The sequence below is a fragment of the Heterodontus francisci genome, chromosome 26, assembly GCF_036365525.1.
Source record: "Heterodontus francisci isolate sHetFra1 chromosome 26, sHetFra1.hap1, whole genome shotgun sequence".
NCBI lineage: Eukaryota > Metazoa > Chordata > Chondrichthyes > Heterodontiformes > Heterodontidae > Heterodontus > Heterodontus francisci.
In genome coordinates, this window is record NC_090396.1 from 42,207,220 (window position 1) to 42,226,462 (window position 19,243).

The 19,243-nt window shown below is 42.8% G+C and overlaps 1 protein-coding gene across 12 annotated transcripts in view; it reads left to right on the forward strand.

Moving 5' to 3' along the window:
• Positions 1–19,243, forward strand: part of tnrc6c1 (trinucleotide repeat containing adaptor 6C1) — a 725,104-nt gene that overhangs the window by 666,944 nt on the left and 38,917 nt on the right. For 9 of the 12 annotated variants that reach the window (XM_068058110.1, XM_068058101.1, XM_068058113.1 and 6 more), the window contains 5 exons: positions 6,345–6,532; positions 6,671–6,751; positions 8,289–8,346; positions 16,112–16,278; positions 18,453–18,626. In XM_068058110.1, coding sequence (XP_067914211.1) covers positions 6,345–6,532; positions 6,671–6,751; positions 8,289–8,346; positions 16,112–16,278; positions 18,453–18,626 — 668 coding nt within the window. The remainder of the gene's footprint in view (positions 1–6,344; positions 6,533–6,670; positions 6,752–8,288; positions 8,347–16,111; positions 16,279–18,452; positions 18,627–19,243) is intronic. The other 3 variants (XM_068058104.1, XM_068058102.1, XM_068058105.1) reach the window with 3 other exon arrangements.

The window sequence follows — 19,243 nt, forward strand, 5'->3', positions numbered from 1 at the left end:
GCATGTGACAATTCTTTTAATCAATTAGAAAAGTTCTGAGGGTTTCAATTTTTATTCTAACTGAGAAGTATGTTTAATACAAAGCAGAAGTTTTGGTGAAAAATAAAATTGCTATGAATAAAGATTCCCATGGTTTAATAATGCATCCCAATGTGAGGCAAAATCTATTAAAATAATACATGAAACATTGTAGCAAGTTTAACAAAAATATATATTGGAATAAACTAGAGCAGCAAAAAGGATGTAATTAGAAACAATGATTTTGATGTGTAGCATGCTGAATGTTTGCAACATTTCTTTGGGACTTTCATTTTTCTGAGTGCTTGATTTGAAAAATGCCAGTAGAAATTGTATTTCAGTTTTCAGAGATTAATACTTCCGACGTAACATTAATACAAATGTAACTGCTTGGAATTTGTTTTATATATTAGAATTTAAAATGGTATGATTGTTAGAATTCAAGCTGCATTTTGGAAGGTCTAATGCAGGTGGGAGGTATACAGTAAATGGCAGAACCCTTAGGAGTATTGACAGGCAGAGAGATCTGGGCGTACAGGTCCACAGGTCACAGAAAGTGGCAACACAGGTGGATAAGGTAGTCAAGAAGGCATACGGCATGCCTGCCTTCATCGGTTGGGGCATAGAGTATAAAAATTGGTAAGTCATGTTGCAGCTGTACAGAACCTTAGTTAGGCCACACTTAGAATATTGTGTGCAATTCTGGTCGCCACACTACCAGAAGGACGTGGAGGCTTTGGAGAGGGTACAGAGGAGGTTTACCAGGATGTTGCCTGGTTTGGAGGGCATTAGCTATGAGGAGAGGTTGGAAAAACTCGGATTGTTTTCACTGGAACGACGGAGGTGGAGGGGCGACATGATAGAGGTTTACAAAGTTATGAGCGGCATGGACAGAGTGGATAGTCAGAAGCTTTTTCCCAGGGTGGAAGAGTCAGTTACTCGGGGACATAGGTTTAAGGTGCGAGGGGCAAAGTTTAGAGGGGATGTGCGAGGCAAGTTTTTTACACAGAGGGTGGTGAGTGCCTGGAACTTGCTGCCAGGGGAGGTGGTGGAAGCAGATACGATAGCGACGTTTAAGAGACATCTTGACAAATATATGAATAGGAAGGGAATAGAGGGATATGGGGTCCCGGAAGTGCAGAAGGTTTTAGTTTAGGCAGGCATCAAGATCGGCGCAGGCTTGGAGGGCCGAATGGCCTGTTCCTGTGCTGTACTGTTCTTTGTTCTTAGTTCTTTGATTTTGAAATGTGTATCATTGCAAAAGAGTCAGGAAGGGGTACTGTTGGATGAACAAAAATGTTCAAGTGTCTTGGTGTGCTGCTGTCTTACTATATTGAGTTGAGGAATTGAATTCCAAGATTTCTGAAAGCTAGTTTAAGATCTTTGCTGGTGAACATGATTGCGTCAACAGTTTGGCCTGAAAAATAGTAAGAGAGCAGTTTGAAATATTGTACTTAGAATTTTAAATGGAATTGTTTGACTTTAAACCATTACAAATATTCAACACATTAGAAATAAAATATTATTGACAGTTTCATTCAGTACAAAATACAACCATTTAACTGGTGAACAGCACAAAGAAATTTTCAACACTGAAAACCTATTAGATTGAGCATTTTAATTTCACTGATGAGTGCTATTACGTCCATAAAATCTTGAATGTTCCATGGAGAAGGGAGTGCGGAATTGGGAAAGCAAGACACAACTTAAATTATTTGTAGTTAAGAATAGACTAATAAAATACATCAGCCCTGTTTTTAAAATGCTGAGGCTAATGCATAGTATAGATCCAAGCATAAATAAAAACAAAAAATGCTGGAAATATTCAGCAGATCTGGCAGCATCTGTGGAGAGAGAGAAAGAGAGTTGATGTTTCAGGTTTGCGACCTTTCATCAGAACCAAGAAGGTTGTCTAACTTGGACTGTGAACACACAGAAGTAGAGGACACAAGCAACTTTAAGCCGCAAGTGAGTTTAGAAAGCAATCTCTTCTCTGATTAAATGTATAGAATTGACTCCTAGTAAAGCTGTGTCAATTAACACTCAAAGTATAATCTTTTTAAGGGCTGGAATTGAAGGTTGCAAGGATAAGTGGTGATCAAATACGATATTAAAAGCAATAGCTTCCAAATTCCTGAAACCATGGAAGTGTGATGCTAACCAATGCAACCAGTCAAGAATTAAGCATGTAAAATGTAAGGTTAAATGGATATTGTAGAGCATTACTGGATAATTGCAAATGGATGATTTTTTTTTAAACTTGCTCTCAATGTGGGTGGCATGATGCTGGTAAGGCCATATTTGTTTCTCTATCTCATTTACCCTTAAAAAGTGGTGGTGGGCCACTTTTGATCTTGATTGGTTTTCCTTCCATTTCAGACGGTGTTATGAGTCAGACATGTGGGACAGGCACGACATGTAGGTCAGACAGAGTAGGGGTATCAAGTTCCCTTCCTTGAAGGAGATTAGCATGCCAACTGGGTTTTTACAATTACCATCTTTCATGATTTTTTTCCAATACTAATCCACAAATTATTGAGTTCAGTTTCACAGCTTGCCATGGTGGTATTTGAACACTCCCCCTCTAGGTTGCTAGTATTGTCCCTTTCCCAGTAGGTTATTGTATCCTCCTTCTTCTTCTTTGGCCTCCTTGTCTCGAGAGACAATGGGTAAGCAACTAGGAGGTGGTCAGTGGTTTGTGAAGCAATGCCTGGAGTGGCTATCAAGGCCAATTCTGGAGTGACAGACTCTTCCACAGGTGCTGCAGATAAAATTGGTTGTCAGGGCTGTTACACTGTTGGCTCTCTCCTTCCACTTATGTATTTTTTCCTGCCAACAGCTAAGTCTCTTCGACTCACCACTCTTTAGCCCAGCCTTTATGGCTGTCAGCCATCTCTGGCAATCACTGGCAACTGACTCCCACGACTTGTGGTCAGTGTCACAGGACTTCATGTCGCATTTGCAGACGTCTTTAAAGCAGAGACATGGGCGGCCGGTGGATCAGATACCAGTGACGAGCTCGCTGTACAATGCGTCCTTGGGGATCCTGACATCTTCCATGCAGCTCACATGGCCAAGCCATCTGAAGCGCCGCTGGCTCAGTAGGGTGTATATGCTGGGCATGTTGACCGTCTCGAGGACTTGTGCGTTGGAGATACGGTCCTGCCACCTGATGCCAATGATTCTCCGGAAGCACCGAAGATGGAATGAATTGAGACGTCGTTCTTGGCTGACGTACGTTGTCCAGGCCTCGCTGCCATAGAGAAAGGTACTGATGACACAGGCTTGATACACTCGGACTTTTGTGTTCCATATCAGTGTGCCATTTTCCCACACTCTCTTGGCCAGTCTGGACATAGCAGCGGGCGCCTTTCCCATGCGCTTGTTGATTTCTACATCGAGAGACAGGTTACTGGTGATAGTTGAGCCTAGGTAGGTGAACTCTTGAACCACTTCCAGAGTGTGGTCGCCGGTATTGATGGATGGAGCATTTCTGACGTCCTGTCCCATGATCATTTTCTTGAGGCTGATGGTTAGGCCAAATTCGTTGCAGGCAGCTGCAATCCTGTCGATGAACCTCTGCAGACACTCTTCTGTGTGGGATGTTAATGCAGCATCGTCAGCAAAGAGGAGTTCCCTGATGAGGACCTTCCGTACCTTGGTCTTCGCTCTAAGACGGGCAAGGTTGAACACAGCTTTGTTTCACGCCACTCAGGATAAGAAAGGGGTCTGATGAGGCACCGCTATGCTGAATTGTGCCTTTCATATTGTCATGGAATGAGGTGATGATACTTGGTAGCTTTGGACATCCGATCTTTGCTAGTAGTCTGAAGAGATCACGTCTGCTGATAAGGTCAAAGGCTTTGGTGAGATCAATGAAAGCAACGTAGAGGGGCATCTGTTCGCGGCATTTCTCCTGTAGCTGGCAAAGGGAGAACAGCATTTTTTGCACAACAGATTGCACAATCTTCAGCACCATTCGCAACTCCTCAAATAATGAAGCAGCCCATGTAGAAATGCAGCAAGACCTGGACAATATCCAGGCTTGGGCTGATAAGTGGCAAGTAACATTTGCGCCACACAAGTGCCAGGCAATGGCCATCTCCAACAAGAGAGAATCTATCCATCCCCCCTTGACATTCAATGGCATTACCATCGCTGAATCCCCCGCTATCAACATCCTTGGGGCTACCATTGACGAGAAACTGAACTGGAGTAGTCATATAAATATCGTGGCTACAAAAGCAGGTCAGAGGTTAGGAATCCTGCGGCGAGTAACTCACCACCTGACTCCCCAAAGCCTGTCCACCATCTACAAGGCACAGGTCAGGAGTGTGATGGAATACTCTCCACTTGCCTGGATGAGTGCAGCTCCAACAACACTCAAGAAGCTCAACACCATACGGAACAAAGCAGCCCGCTTGATTAGCACACCATCCACAAACATTCACTCCCTCCACCACCGACGCACAGTAGCAGCAGTGTGTACCATCTACAAGATGCACTGCCGCAACGCACCAAGGCTCCTTCGACAGCACCTTCCAAACCCGTGACCTCTACCACCTCGAAGGACAAGAGCAGCAGATGTGTGGGAACATCACCACCTGCAAGTTCCCATCCAAGTCACACCCCATCCTGACTTGGAACTATATCGCCGTTCCTTCACTGTCACTGGGTCAAAATCCTGGAACTCTCTTCCTAACAGCACTGTGGGTGTACCTACCTCACATGGACTGCAGCAGTTCAAGAAGGCAGCTCCCCACCACCTTCTCAAGGGCAATTAGGGATGGGCAATAAATGGTGGCATAACCAGTGATGCCCACATCCATGAATGAATTTTTAAAAAAATTCAATGGTGGGTCTCTCTGCTCGAAAGCCGCACTGTGCCTTGGGGTAGATACACTCAGCCAGCTTCTGGAGTCTGTTTAAAATGACTCGAGCAAAGACTTTCCCCACTATGCTGAGCAGGGAGATTCCACGGTAGTTGCTGCAGTCACCGCGGTCACCCTTGTTCTTATAGAGGGTGATATTGGCATCGCGCATGTCCTGTGGTACTACTCCCTCATCCTGTATCCTTACAATGCAGGATAATGATTGCAATATCTTTCGCCGGGAAATTAAATAGGTTGGGTAAGAATAGCAACACAGCTATTGCACATTGTGGAAGGGAAAAGCTTGGTGGGCCAAAGGGCAGTTACTCATTTCATGGTTTATTTTTGTTTCTGTCTCTGCTCTTTTGATAATTATGGTGATATAGCCATAGCGCTGAGAGTGTCATTTGAAAGTAGAATTTGGTTATGCCATGCTGGCCTGGACACTAATTGGAGGTGGGGTGGGGGGGAGCGCGGAATTGTTACGTGGGACGAGTGCTGGAGTTTCGTACAGGCGGGGAGCACCCTAGAGCAGACAGCAGGACTAAGTAGGCCCAAACCACAATCCTGGAAGTGGTGGATGGGGTGGTGGTGTCAGTGTCAGATTCCCGATCTCCAATCTTAGTGGCCTTTGTATGGGGGAGGAGAAAGCTTGGGGGATCAAGGGAAAGCATACCTGCTCCTTCTGGCCCAAAAGCAGTGATTTGAAGGCAATTACCTTCTCCCTGAAGCTGTCCCCACCTCACTACAGCTGCCAGGTTTCCAGTGGCCTGGGAAACTGGCTGTCCACTGTAAAACCTGCAAAGCAGGTTAATTCAGAGACTGCCCGCCTCATTAAAATATTTAAGTTGCCAACCTGCTTCCTGGGAGCAAGTTGGCTCCCTGCCCCTCACACCACCTCTAAAACCTGGAAGTGCATGGGTTGGCAACTGATTAGAGTCAGGAGTCAGACTTATAATTTTCGCCCACTCCCAACCCACGTGTTTTTGGGTGCTAAAAATCCCTCCATTGTCCTTGTCAGTTTATGAATTTGAAGAATTCCCTGTGAAAAATGTCTCATTTCCACTTTTATTACAAAACACATGTTAATCTGACTTTAGCATAGCTCTTGCCTAAGTGTGTTGTAAATGGTCCCTGAAAATTTATGGAAACATTTAAATAAGATTTTCAGGGCGAGCAAGGGCTGGAAAGGTATTGTAGTTCTTGCAAAGTGCATATATAACCATAGCTTTATTTGTGAAGTGGTAGTTAATTGTAGTGTATCTTATTTGTGGCCTAGCTTTCCAACTGGTAGAGGTCGTTAAAACTGTCAAACAAAAGTATGCAAAATTAAAATTTTCTTTGAACTCCCATAACATGGCAAGGATGTTCAACCACAAATAATTGTGAGCTTACTTTCTTCAAAAAAAAAATATTGGTTACCTTACCATGACAATTGTTTTTTTTATTATTCAGCCTCCAAATCTATGCAAGAAGGTTGGGTCAGCAGTGGAGATGAAATGGGCCTCAATATTAGCCATCATCCTAACTGGGAAGAGGATGAGGGGGAAATGGGGATGTGGAATAATGCAGCTTCTCAGGAGAGCAACTCTTCCTGCAATTCCTCAAGCTGGGGCAACGCCAACAAGAAAGTGCATCAAAAGGTTACCTTTTTTTGATTTGGGTGATTTGCGAAATGTCTATTTTGTGTTCGTGGTGGGACCAAAAAATTTGACAACTGTTGGTGTTACTGTTTTTAAAAAAAAAAACTGCTGAACAAGATATTTGCTTTTCTTTTTCAGGGCATGAAAGCATCCAGTAAGCAAGAGGAGACTTGGCTTATGAACCGCCTGATAAAACAATTGACTGATATGGGCTTCCCTGTAAGTATTTTTTTGTTAAATCTTTCTTGTATAAGTCAAATGTCAAAACAAAATATTGAAGTTGAGCTTTGGTCAGCCTCTTTGTTCTAAATCTTCAAGAACGATTATTTTCACAACTATTAGACAGTGGCTGAGGTAAGGAGTGATTGGTGGGAAAAATTATGGCACTGGACCTATAGTTGGCGAAAAAAAACTTGGAGTGTAACCATCAGTGAGAATTCTTCAAACTGGAAAGAGGATATGATAGAGTACCACATCCTTGTAAATGACTTGGTTAAGGATATCGTGAGCAAAATCACTTTATAAACTTCAAGCAACTTTTTAAAAAATGTTTCACAAAGGCAAAATGGAACTCTGCACGTGCATAAGATTGCATGCACGGTGGTTTTCTTGTGACTCAAATGAATTTGTAGCCACATGGTATAACATAGACCTTGCGAGTGAGGAACCCCTTTCTGCAGTTTTGTGTTAAATGGAACACTGATAGAAATGGTGATCAGGAAAAAGAACTAGCGATTATTGTAGATAAATGTTTTAAACTGTCATTCCCGTCCTTTTCTGCATTGAAAAAAGGCAAATAAGAAAAGAGGGTACTTTTGAAATGAGCTAATAACACTTTCAAAATTATGAAAGGGTTGATGTGTTGATGCAGGCAAATTGTTTACTGTGGGGAAAGGTTAAATACAATGGAGCAAAAGTAAAGATTAGAGAGTTCTGATTGGCGAGGAGTCAAATAGTCGCTTTTATACAGAAAGTAATATGTGGATTTAGTTATCGGTATGGGGGTGGGGGGAACAGCATAACCAAGAACCAAGGAGTTGAGGCAATTTGGTTTCAGAAATGGTGACAGTTGATCAAGTTTATGTACGATTAGGTGTGTGTGTTAGTGGTCTTTTTCCAGTTACTTTAAATTCTTTGGCCTTTTTCAATTAAAAACTGGGAATTCCTGGCTTCACTTGTTCTGAGGAAGAAAGTTCTTGCAGATTGAGATAAGGAACAAGAAGTAAATTCCTAATGTCTCCACCTGTGCCACAGCATTGCATCAAATCCATTCTTGCCTTTTAAAAAGTAGTTTTTCATATTGCCTAACGTACTTAATTTTGTTGAACTGGGTGCACCACAAATTTTAGTCAGATGGATACTCGTGCAGATTCCTCAGTAATCCAGTCTGTTTGAAATATTCTCTACAACTGTAGACTAGACGATGTGCGCACAGCAAAAACTTAGTAAGCGCATCAAAAATAAAATTCTATGTCTTGAGCAGACTGTACCCAAACAGGCTGAGCCTCAACAACCATTGCAGGGGTCAAATCAGATATGCTGTAGGTACATACAGAACAAATGCTTTTCGTTAAAAGTAATCTTTTTAATGCGCAAATCAAACTTTCTAGCTATTGTAACAATTTGCAGCTTAGTAGTAGTGGTATTATTTCTTTAAATATGTTGTCCCAAATAATCAGTAACTTTGCTGTGAATAAGTTTTATTTATAATGCCTATTATCAAAGAATTAAATATGTGTATATATTAAATTTACAGAGGGAACCAGCAGAAGAAGCTCTGAAAAGTAATAATCTGAATCTTGATCAGGCTATGGGTAAGTCCGAGAGAAGAGTGCTGAAGTAGACTAAACTTTATTCTTATGGAGCCATACCAGTATAAACTCAATTCACTGGACATCCTATTTTCTGCTTAAAAGTAACACAAAAGTATCCACTATGTTGGATTTGGGCCTTGTTGCCAGGTCCATCACTCCAGTCCCTAGAGGGCATTGCTCCCTACTTTTTAAATGAAAGTATATGTAACAACATTTTACATACCAGTTATAGTGGCCACGGGTTTTACTCTTCCGCTGGATCCTGGCCTCAGACTTGTTACCTCATTCGCTCCACTGCCCAGACTTGTTCCCATTAATAAAACTTTGATTTAAAGAGTAAAAATGGCCATACAAACAGCCTTGCATTTTGGTGGTCAACCTAACCTTTCTTGGTGAAAGAAAATAAAAACAACTATGTCAGCCTTGGGTCTTGTTCCTTGCTGCCCAGTCTGTGGCTTCTGTCTCTGATCTCACTCCCTGCTGCTGGCCAGTGGCTACCCTCACAACCTGTAAAGGCTTTGCTTTCCGAATTGCTGCTTAGCCCTGACGTGCCCCGAGTACCTGGTCACTTGGGGAAAAAAAACCTGGGTGACCTATTTGGCCGTCTGGTTGTGTGTTTAAAAGCTATTATCCATTCTGTGCTTAGTCCGTAAGACAAGTCCAGTTTCCCATTCTCCACTCCAGACTCTATGGAGATTCCAGTTGGCCTTCAGGCCCAATGGCAACTGTTTAGCTGGTGCTTGCCATAGTCCCACATCCCCTTCAATCTTTCCCAGTATCAAATTTTCCATTGCCCATGAGAGAAAAAAAGCCCTTTGGGTTCAAATTTGTTTCCTATTCCGCATGACCCACACATTTCTTATGGTGGCAGAAACTGAACATTCAAGATAAGGTTGGTTAGATCAATGAAAAGGGAATTAAAGGGATGCGGGAGCAGAACAAGACCATTTTCTTGTATGGAGGATAAATGTTGGCACAAACTGGTTGGGCCAAGTGGCCTGATTCCCTGCTGCAACCTCTATGTATTTCTATGTCCTCCGACCTGATCATTGTTCATGGCTATGCTAAGCTTTTCCCTGCTTAAAATTTATCCATTCAATCTATAAACCCTTTTGGGGCTGCTCTTTGAGAGTTGTCTTTATAAAAAAGAAATGTGGTGCTGCTGGACTCAGCTGCCTGCTGTGGCCCTGCAAAAATAACGTAAAAATGCAGCCCAACAGATCAATTGTGCTCAGGCTATGAAAAGAATAGTTAAAATTGTCAACCTGTTGGACTTTGCTCTCTGTACATCACACTATTTCCATCCCACTCTGTCACGCTCGTAGTTTCATATTTGACGTAAATTTAACTCTCTATTGCACTGGGCTGTAGTTGTGTTCTATAAAAGCATAAGAAATTGGAGCAGGGGTAGGTCATATGGCCCCCTGAGCCTGCTCCACCATTCAATAAGATCATGGCTTAGCTCATCTTGATCTCAATTCCACTTTCCTGCCTATTTCCCATGACCTTTGACTCTGCTATAATTGAAAAATCTGTCTATCTCAGCCTTGAATTATTCAGTGACTCTCCACAGCTCTGGGGCAGAGAATTTGAGATTCCCAACCCTCTGGGTGAAGTTGTTCCTCCTCATCTTTGTGTTAAACAGGCGACCCCTTATTCTGAAGCTATGCCCCATAGTTCTAGGTTCTGCCCGATCCATTTAATATTGTTGGAGCTCATTTAGAGCTCGTTAAGGGGCATGTTCTGATTTCCACAGAACCTCGAGGACTGCACACACTGGGGCCCCAGGGAATTGAGCCTCATGAAAGGGTGAACAGTGCAGAGAGGACTCCGCCATTGGGAAACGGGTGCCATTGGGTCCGCACTAGTTGCAGAGAAGAATGTTGACTGTGTGCAGGGGGGGGTCATCACTGTCCTAGCATCCCGCGGGCATAAGAGGAGGGGAAAAGGCTGTCAAACACAATTTTGGGACCAGCTGAATGCCAAGGAAGGCAGCAGCTGGCAATGGAGGCACAATTCTCAGATTTTGGTGTCCAGTGGGATGAGGACCAACATCCTCTGGAAGAAGGGCAGAGCCTTGGGCATCGCGGGACAAGGGGCGGGAAGGACACAGAAACCATACCTTTAGCATAAGATCTACCGCCGAAGATGGAGCTACCTTGAGATGACTGAGAAACAGTACCACAGGAGACTGCAACTCTCCAGGCAGATGGTCCAGACATCTGTGCCCTTATCGCCAAAGACCTCACACCTCACAGCACTGCTTGCCATGCTCTGCCAGTAGCCGTCAAAGTCACTGTGGCCTTAAACAACTTCGCTACTGGCTCCTTCTAAGGGTGCTGTGGACCTAGGTGGCATCTCTCAAACTGCTACACACCGCTGCATCTCGCAGGTCACTGATGCCCTATTTGCCAGAGCTGGACAGTACATTCAATTCCAGACAGATGCGGCCTCGCAGGCACAGAGGACAGTGGGTTTTGATTCCATCACTGGATTCCCCAATGTGCAGGGCATTTTGAGTTGCACTTGTATAGCCATCAAGGCACCCGGTGACTAGCCAGTCAGATTCATCAACAGGAAGGCGTTTGACTCCCTCAATGTTCAGCTTATCTGCAACCACAGCAAAAGCTTCCTCCGTGTGCTCACTTTCCTGGCAGCTGCCATGACTCCTTCATCCTCTGACAGTCTGGGCTGCCACAACTCTTCACTCCACCCAAACTACGTGGATGGATTCTAAGGGACAGGGGATATTCCTTGAAGGGATGGCTACTCACCCCTCTGAGAGCCCGAGACAAAGGCACGACAACCGAAGACACCTGCTCACTTGGAAACCATTTGAGCAGGACAACTGGGATCTGAATGAGGTTCCAGTGCCTGGACTGGTTGGTTGGCGCCCTGCAGTACACTCCTGCAAGGGTGTCGCTTATTGTGGTGGTCTGCTGCGCTCTCCATAACATAATGCTCCAGAGAGGTGTAGATGTTGAAGATAGTGAGGTCCTGGAAGGACACAGCTCATTGGAGGAAGAGGCAGAGGGGGAAGATGCAGAACACAAAGATGCCCCTGGTGCAGAGCTCGAGGGACTCATCAGAATGCCATTCACATCGGGGATCATCTGATTCAGGTACGTTTCAAGTGAGCCCCTCTGACACTGGAGCAGTGGCATGGTCTGATACTCACTCTGAGCTGCCTGTGTTAACACTTCCATCGAAGACGCAACCTGGAACATCTATACCCTTACTACCAATGAAAGATTCACATTTGCCCAGAGGTTTCACCGTCACCACAGACTGTCTTTTGCTTGCCTTCAAAACTTCATCCCTCTTTTGATGTACCGCCATTAATAAAGGAGGCTTGGACGTCTGACTTCGTGTCAGTATTTACATGGTACTTATAAAGAAAAACAGTGCATTTGCAGGTAGAAGACATCACTCAATCCTCAGTCCGACGCGTCGGCCTCAGTGCTCGGCCCCTTGTGTACTGTGCTCCCCTCGTGGCCTCAAAGGCAGTCTGCTGTTGCACATGGTAGTCATCCTCATTTTGCCGGGGCACTTCCAAAGGCTGCTGCACCTGCATCATTTCAGCCTCTGACTCTGGGCCCTGATGCACAGATGCTCCCTTTGTCAGAGGGGCCAAGGAGGTTGAGGATGATGATGATGCCCCATGAGGGGTAGCACTCCCATCCTCTTGGGTGAAAGCCTCAGCCCATGGCTGGCACTCCAGATGGTTGGAGGGAAACGCTAACTGGGATGCAACTGGCATCCCTCCAAACATCCCTGTGTCAGCAGTGTCACTGACCGTTCCATACTACATAGTGTGACATGCATCCTGTGTATGTCACTGCACAGTACCTGTATGCACTCCAAGTGCTGCCGCATATGGCTGTCCATGTGGTTGGCCACTTTCTCAGTGGAGGAGCTCATGCATTTCAAAGTCCTGCACCACAGTGGCATGCATGAGCTCGATGGACTCCTATTTGCTGCCCGTAACTCCGCACTGCCTCAGGGAACTCTGACATATGGGAGCAGATCTGTTGCTGCTGCTGCTGGTTTGGGTAGAGCCTCTTTTCATATGACTCCTGAAGCACTGCATCTGTGCTCAGCTGAACGGGGCTATGTCTGTTCACCATCCTCCGAGGGGAGCAGCCAACAGCTGCTTTTGCCTCTGGTGCTGCCTCCTGCACACCAGTGTTGTGCTCATCACCCAATGCCATCCTATCTAACTGCGCGTGAGGACCCACTGAGGTGGTGAATGCAGTGCACCCCCTTAATCAACGCATTGCACTCTAATCATAATCATCGAAGATATCCATTTCGCCGTGTCCGACTTTTTCATGGCCCACGACCCTAGCAATGTCCATGGCTCCCTATTCCATGGCTGTGATCACATGAAGGAAGGGTACTCCTTCTCCTCTCTGGGCCCTCTCTGGGCAATTATGAGCCTTTCTCCTGCATAGACAAGAGATAAAGTCTTTATGGTCAATGCCAATGCAGCCTTCTCCAATTCATTGGAAGCTGCATGTTTCAGTGCTGACAGGTCCTCAATATCACAATGGCTCTGAGTCATTCTGAGGGGTCAATAACTGCCCTGGGCGCACACACTTCCCATGTTCAAGAGCAGCAGGCACCCTGGGGCTCCTCATCTAGTGTCTCTGCTGAGGGTTGAGGGTTGCACTCGCCTTGCCAGTGTGCATCAGGTCACTAAACCTCTTCCGACACTGTATCCACTTTCTGCACACCACGCTTCTTCTGCTCTTGGTGTCAGCTCTCTCCATTGAGGCCTGCTTCGTCTGAGTGAGTAGCCTCCTCCCACTCAGGGCCTCCCTCCTCTCCCTTACAGCCTCTAGGAAGACCTCCTGGTCTGCATCATTGAATCTAAGGGCTGCCCTGCCCCAGGTTCGAGGCTTTTGGCTCTCCTGAGATTCCAAGTTTCTGTGAAGCTATGATCTTGCTAACAAATGGTACAGCAGTGAAACAGCAGCCACAGCAATGGATGCAGAAGTCTGTTTAAATCAGACCCACACTTTTGCAATCCAGCCTCTGTTCCCAGCCCCGCAGCCGCTAATTGGCTGCCAAACCCATTTCCAGGCCAGCTAAAGGGGTGGGGGTTGTCCCTGTGAAGCTCAACTGTGACTGTTTTCTCCCTGGGTCGGGTTTGGGACTCAAAAGGTCCCAACTTATGTTTCCTGCTCCTGGAAGGAAGATCGTGCCCTTTGTGTCCTGCTTGCAGCTTGCTTCCCTACCTACCTTTTTGTATTTTCAATAAATTCGGCTGCAATACACTCGGCCCCTTCATCCAGGTCATTAATTACAGATTGTAAATAGTTGAGGCAGCAGTACTGATCCCTGTGGCATCCCACTGGTTATGGTTGGCCAACCTGTAAATGACCCACTTATCCCAATTCTGTTTTCCATTTGTTAACCAACGCTCTATCTGTGTGAATATATTATTCCCAACACCATGAGTTCTTATCGTGTGTGGTAATCTTTTATGTGGCACCTTATCGAATGACTTTTGGAAATCCAAATACAATACATCGTCTGGTTCCTCGTTATCTACCCTCAAAGAACCCTAATAAATTTGTCAAGCACTATTTCCCTTTAATAAAACCATGTTGGCTCTGCTTGATTCTATTATGATTTTCGAAATGTCCTGCTACGATTTCCTTAATGATGCATTCCAGCATTTTCCTAATGACAGATATTGGGCTAACTGACATATAGTTTCCTGCTTTCTGTCTCCCTCCTTCCTTGAATTAGGGGCACTGTGGTTTTCCAATCCACTGGGACTTTTCCAGAATCTAAGGAATTTTGGAAGATTACAACCAATGCATCCATTATCTCTGCAGCCACTTCTTTTAAAACCCTAGGATACAGGCCATCAGCCCCAGAGGTCTTGTCAGCCTTTAGTCCCATTTTTTTGCCTAGTACTTTTTCTCCAGTGATTGTTTTAAGTTCCTCCCTCCCTTTTACCCCCTTATGTTATAATTTGGGAAGCTTTTAGTATCTTCTACTGTAAAGACAGATACAAAATATTTGTTCAAAGTCTCTGCCATTTCCTTGTTTCCCATTATTAATTCCCCAGTCTCATCCTCATCCGCATCCCAATCCTGATGCTATTCCAGTCCATTTTCTTCTTTAGAATTGGATGATTCCCTGTTGTTTGACTTACTCCTAGGCTGTTCTTTCGAATGAGTCTCCTGCATTATTTTTTTCAGTCCTCATCACAACAGAAACTTCACAAGTACCAAATTATATTTAACTTGTGCTCCTTTTTCTTTCCTACCAAACTTATCACCTTAAATTAAAACCATCGCTGAAAACTGGAAAAAAAAAAGTCTGAGATTGCCTGGCTCAAGATTGAAAAGTAAATAAATAAATGACTTCTTATGAAATAGCATATCCTTGATCATACTCATGTATATCATGGGATATATATTTTTATTAATTTGCTATGTGGAGTTAACACTGCCACTCTTTGTAATACCAGTTTAAGTTGAGGCTTGGTTAGATCTTGAAAAAAACTAACTCGCGCCACAGTCAGGATGCACTTGATGTACATTTGTATTTCCTGTTTGATATTAAGGCTATAAAATGCAGAGGCTGGTAGTGGACAAGAGTGGAGTTAATATCTAACATAATTTTGGGAATGGGACATGAGTGAATAAATGGGAGAAGGGTTGAGACCATATTTACTAAAAAAAAATGTCCATTGGCTCAATTGGTAGCATAGTCTCCTTTACTTCAGAAGCTTATGGGTTCCAGTCTTATGCCAAAAATTTGAACTTATAAATTAGGCTGATACTTCACTCCTATCCTGGCATGAGACATTAAAGTCCTGTTTGACTTTTGCCTTGGGAAGATGTTAAAGTTCCCATGGCAATAAATAAGAACTTGCATTTATATAGCACCTTTTCTTTACCCCAGCCAATTAAGTAACTCCTGATAACTTAACCGTCTTGCAACCACGTGGTATATGCCTTAATTTTTCCAACAAATCTCCTGTGATGTAGTTTCAGATACTTCCTGAAAATCTATAAATACGACACCCACTGCATTTATTTTATCGATGCACTGATTCCACAAAGCATTTTATTAAGTTAGCTTAACATGACCTTTCCTTTACAAATCATACTAACTGCTTTTGATTAGTCTTTGATTTTCTAAGTGATTGCTAATTTCCACCCATAGTATGATTTCTAGAAGTTTACCTACAACCTAAGTAAAATTTAATTGGCCCATAATTTTACAGTTTACCCATTTTCTTTTTCTTGAATAGGGTTTAAACATTTGCCATCCTCAAGTCCTTGGGCAAAATTCCCATTTGAAAAGACTTTTGGAAAAATATAGTTAGTGTCTCCCCAACCTTGTGCAGTGTTCTAGAAAGCATGCCATACTACATCTGGTGGCTTTTTCGCTTGGGGTTTCACAAACTTTAACGATGATTTCCTTTTGAATGTTTATCTTTCTTTTGCACTCCTACAGTTCCATTTTCACCTTAATCTACTCTCCATTAGCCCTGGGAGATTTCTGAGCTTTGTTCTACTTAAAGCTCACCAGGTGACCTGGCATAAATTGGGGTGTCACTATGTGGTGAATTATTGACACAATCTCATCTTCTACCTTCCAAGTGCTTCCTACTACATGACGACCTGTGGCTAGTTTCTCTTTGTATATACTATTTTACCTACGGTCACCAGGCAGTATCTTTAGTTGAAGTTAATGTTTGTCTTCTCTTTTTTTCCTTTTCTTTTTGTTTTATGTTAAGATGGATTTTCCCCTTTTCCAGGTGCTCTGTTAGAAAAGAAAGTGGAGATGGACAAACGTGGAATGGGAATGTCAGATTACAACGGAATCGTTTCTAAACCACTTGGTTGCCGACCACCTTCTATCCCCAAAGAGTCTTCCATGGATCGGCCCACCTTTTTTGACAAGGTTTGTTATGAATAAGTGATAGAAAAAGAGCAAAAAAAAAATGTTACGGCCGATGACAAATTCCCTAGAACAAAAGTGCTTTAGGTTTTTTTAAAAATTGCCAACTCGAGAGGTGCTAATTGCATTTTCATGCACTGTTTTGTACTCTGAGCAGAAAAAATGCTATTGGAAAGTGCTTGCACCTCATGGCAATTCAAGCAACCTTCAGATCGTGCTGAGAAATCTTTCCTGTAATCAGTAGAAAAATAAAGTTTACTGTCAGAAGTAAAAGCATAAAGTTTTAAATTGGGGTTCTCTTTTAAAGAAATGTAAACAGTCGAAGTGGGGAGAATCAAAAAGTTCTTTTTTTCCCTAGTTGTGTTTTCATCCACATACAGCTTCTTACTTTGTGCTGACATCAAATTTGGTGTGAAAATTAAACTTTTTAAAAAAGCACATTGGCACCAAAATGAGTTTAACCATTTATAGCTTGAGTTTTTTCTGCTAGTGCAGAAAGTCAATACTTTTCTGCTCTGGTTTTAAAATCTGAAAATCTCGCATTGGTCTGTGAGCTGACCAATATCCTCTTATGGCAGTGTTTCAGATTATTGCTGCACAAAGTCAAATTTATTACTAACCTGTTTGATACTTTGATTTATTTTGCTCCATTGTGAACCACTTTCAACAGTTAAAATATTTTTTTCCACATGACCCCAGTAAATTTGAATATTTAATAATTGAGATTCTTGATTGTTCGTGTTTTCTTGGCTAAAGAGAAAGCTCTGGTTTTGTCAAAACTGCAGTTATAAAGTTGACTAATATGTTGGCTGAGAAGTGTAGTGAGCAGTGAATTGAGCTTTTGAACATAGTAAAAGGGGAGGATAAGTGATTAATATTTTTTACGTTAGGCACATTATGAAACTATTTCTCTTATGTAAACTGAGAGCTTTCTAGAAAGTGATTCACTTCAAGAATCTAAAAGTCAAAGTCCTTAGCATTATCATTAGAAGCTGTCAGTGAGGTTCTACTACTTACTGTATTTAGGTGTATATTTTGTAAATCATCATCGGTCATTTGTTTGTCAATAAAGCTGCACAGCTTTCACTTGAATGTTAGGCTGTTATTTGGTACCTGGTACTCATGTTCTGTTTGTTACATTTCCTCATTTATTGATTTTAATGTTTTGCATGATGGCAAAAATGTGCATTAGTTCCTCGGATTTTTGGCATTTAATATATCGATCTTGGTTTCAATGCACTGATATTTGGATATGTAGCATAAATGCTATTGCCCCTAATTGCTTCCTTCATTACTTGGCATCTAGCCCCTTGCCTATTACTGTTTAATTTTTCACCTTTTCTTTAAAGTGCCATGGGATGTTTTCTATGTTGAAAGTTCTCTATAAATGCAAGTTGTTAGTTGCAAAACCAGATCTTTAACAAACTTCTTGGTGGTTTTTCTAATGCTTTGGAAGCAATTCATTAGATTTTATGTATTGCCATCGCAGTGTTTGTTAACTGTTTATTTTGTGAACTATCTCAATGCCATTCAACCAAGCTTTATGTCAAGTTAGCCAGAGAAGAACATTCACGGCTGTCTAATGACAAGAAAATTTTGACTTCTCAATAGGGTAGTTTGAATGTTGCAGGAGAAATTTCATGAGGTTTTTTTGTAGATTCATGCCTACATTTAGTTTACAGCCACTGAATTTTGCAAGACAGTACCAAATAAAACTGTCCAAAGATGTCATATTTGGTTTTCTATTGAATTATACAGTGTGTAAGTGAAATCAGAGCTGAATGATGTGACATGCTATGACCCTGAAATACTGACATCTGTATTTTTTGGTTTGAGCATAATGCATGTGTTGTGATATGGAGATGGTGAATATGCTGTGGCTTTGTTCTGTCTTGCCTGCAACTTGTTTGTTTCATATTGCAGTAACTGCTGTTTTAATCTTTGCACATCCATCTTCAGCATGCAAAAGATTACTAGTCATGCACCTTAACTGTGTTTCTTTTTTTTTGTTTTTCTCTCTGTCTCTCCCCCACCCCCATTTTGTCTTTCAAACACACATTTCCATCATCCTTTTAACCCATTTTTTTTTTAAACAATCAAATTCCTCTTATGTGCTTGCTGTGATCTCCATCCCACTTCCCTGGTAACGGTGCTGTGCCATGATTGGCACTGCATAGCTCACCCTATCTTTCTCCAATCAGGACGGCGGCCTAGTGGAAGAGTCCCCTACTTCACCATTTTTGCCTTCGCCAAGCCTGAAGCTCGCCCTTTCAAACAGTGCACACCCTAATCAGGCCCTTGGTGCCATTGCCTCGGGGCTGGGCATGCAAAACTTGAATTCTTCTAGACAGGTAAGGCTGGCTATTCGTGAATTATTATTTTCACCCATTCGTTATTAAAGCAGCAAGCTTAGTGAACTTAGTGGAGGGAAGAGAAATGATTTTGTTGTGAGCAAATATTAAGATATCTACCTGCATTTTTTGTGATAGCTACGTGTTTTTTTCTGACTCAACTTGATTGGCTTAATCTTGCAGTAATCTTACAATTTGTTCATTTTTAAGATGCTGTTTTCTCCCCCCCACTCCCACCCATTTCCCCCTCCAGGTGTGACACACCATGCCCAGCCCAGAGGGAAACAAGCAGTCCACTTCCTCTCATTTCTCTGCCTTTCACATTGTGTTTTTGGTTTAATAAAATCATGCTTTCAGACTTTTGCTTGGAAAATGATTCCAAAGGAAGCAGGCGAAAGTAAATATATACATAACTACGGAGTGCATATGCATCTCTTTCCGTAATCTCTGTTACAGTAGAGTGTTTGAATATCTGACAGATGCTTTTGTGGAAGGCCTCTAGATCTCTTCCATTTAAAGAAGTTCTTACACGCTACCTGCATGTTGGGTCAATATGAATATTTTTTTTGTCACATACCAGGAAACACGTAGCATTAGTCCTAGGGAAAATTCCATAT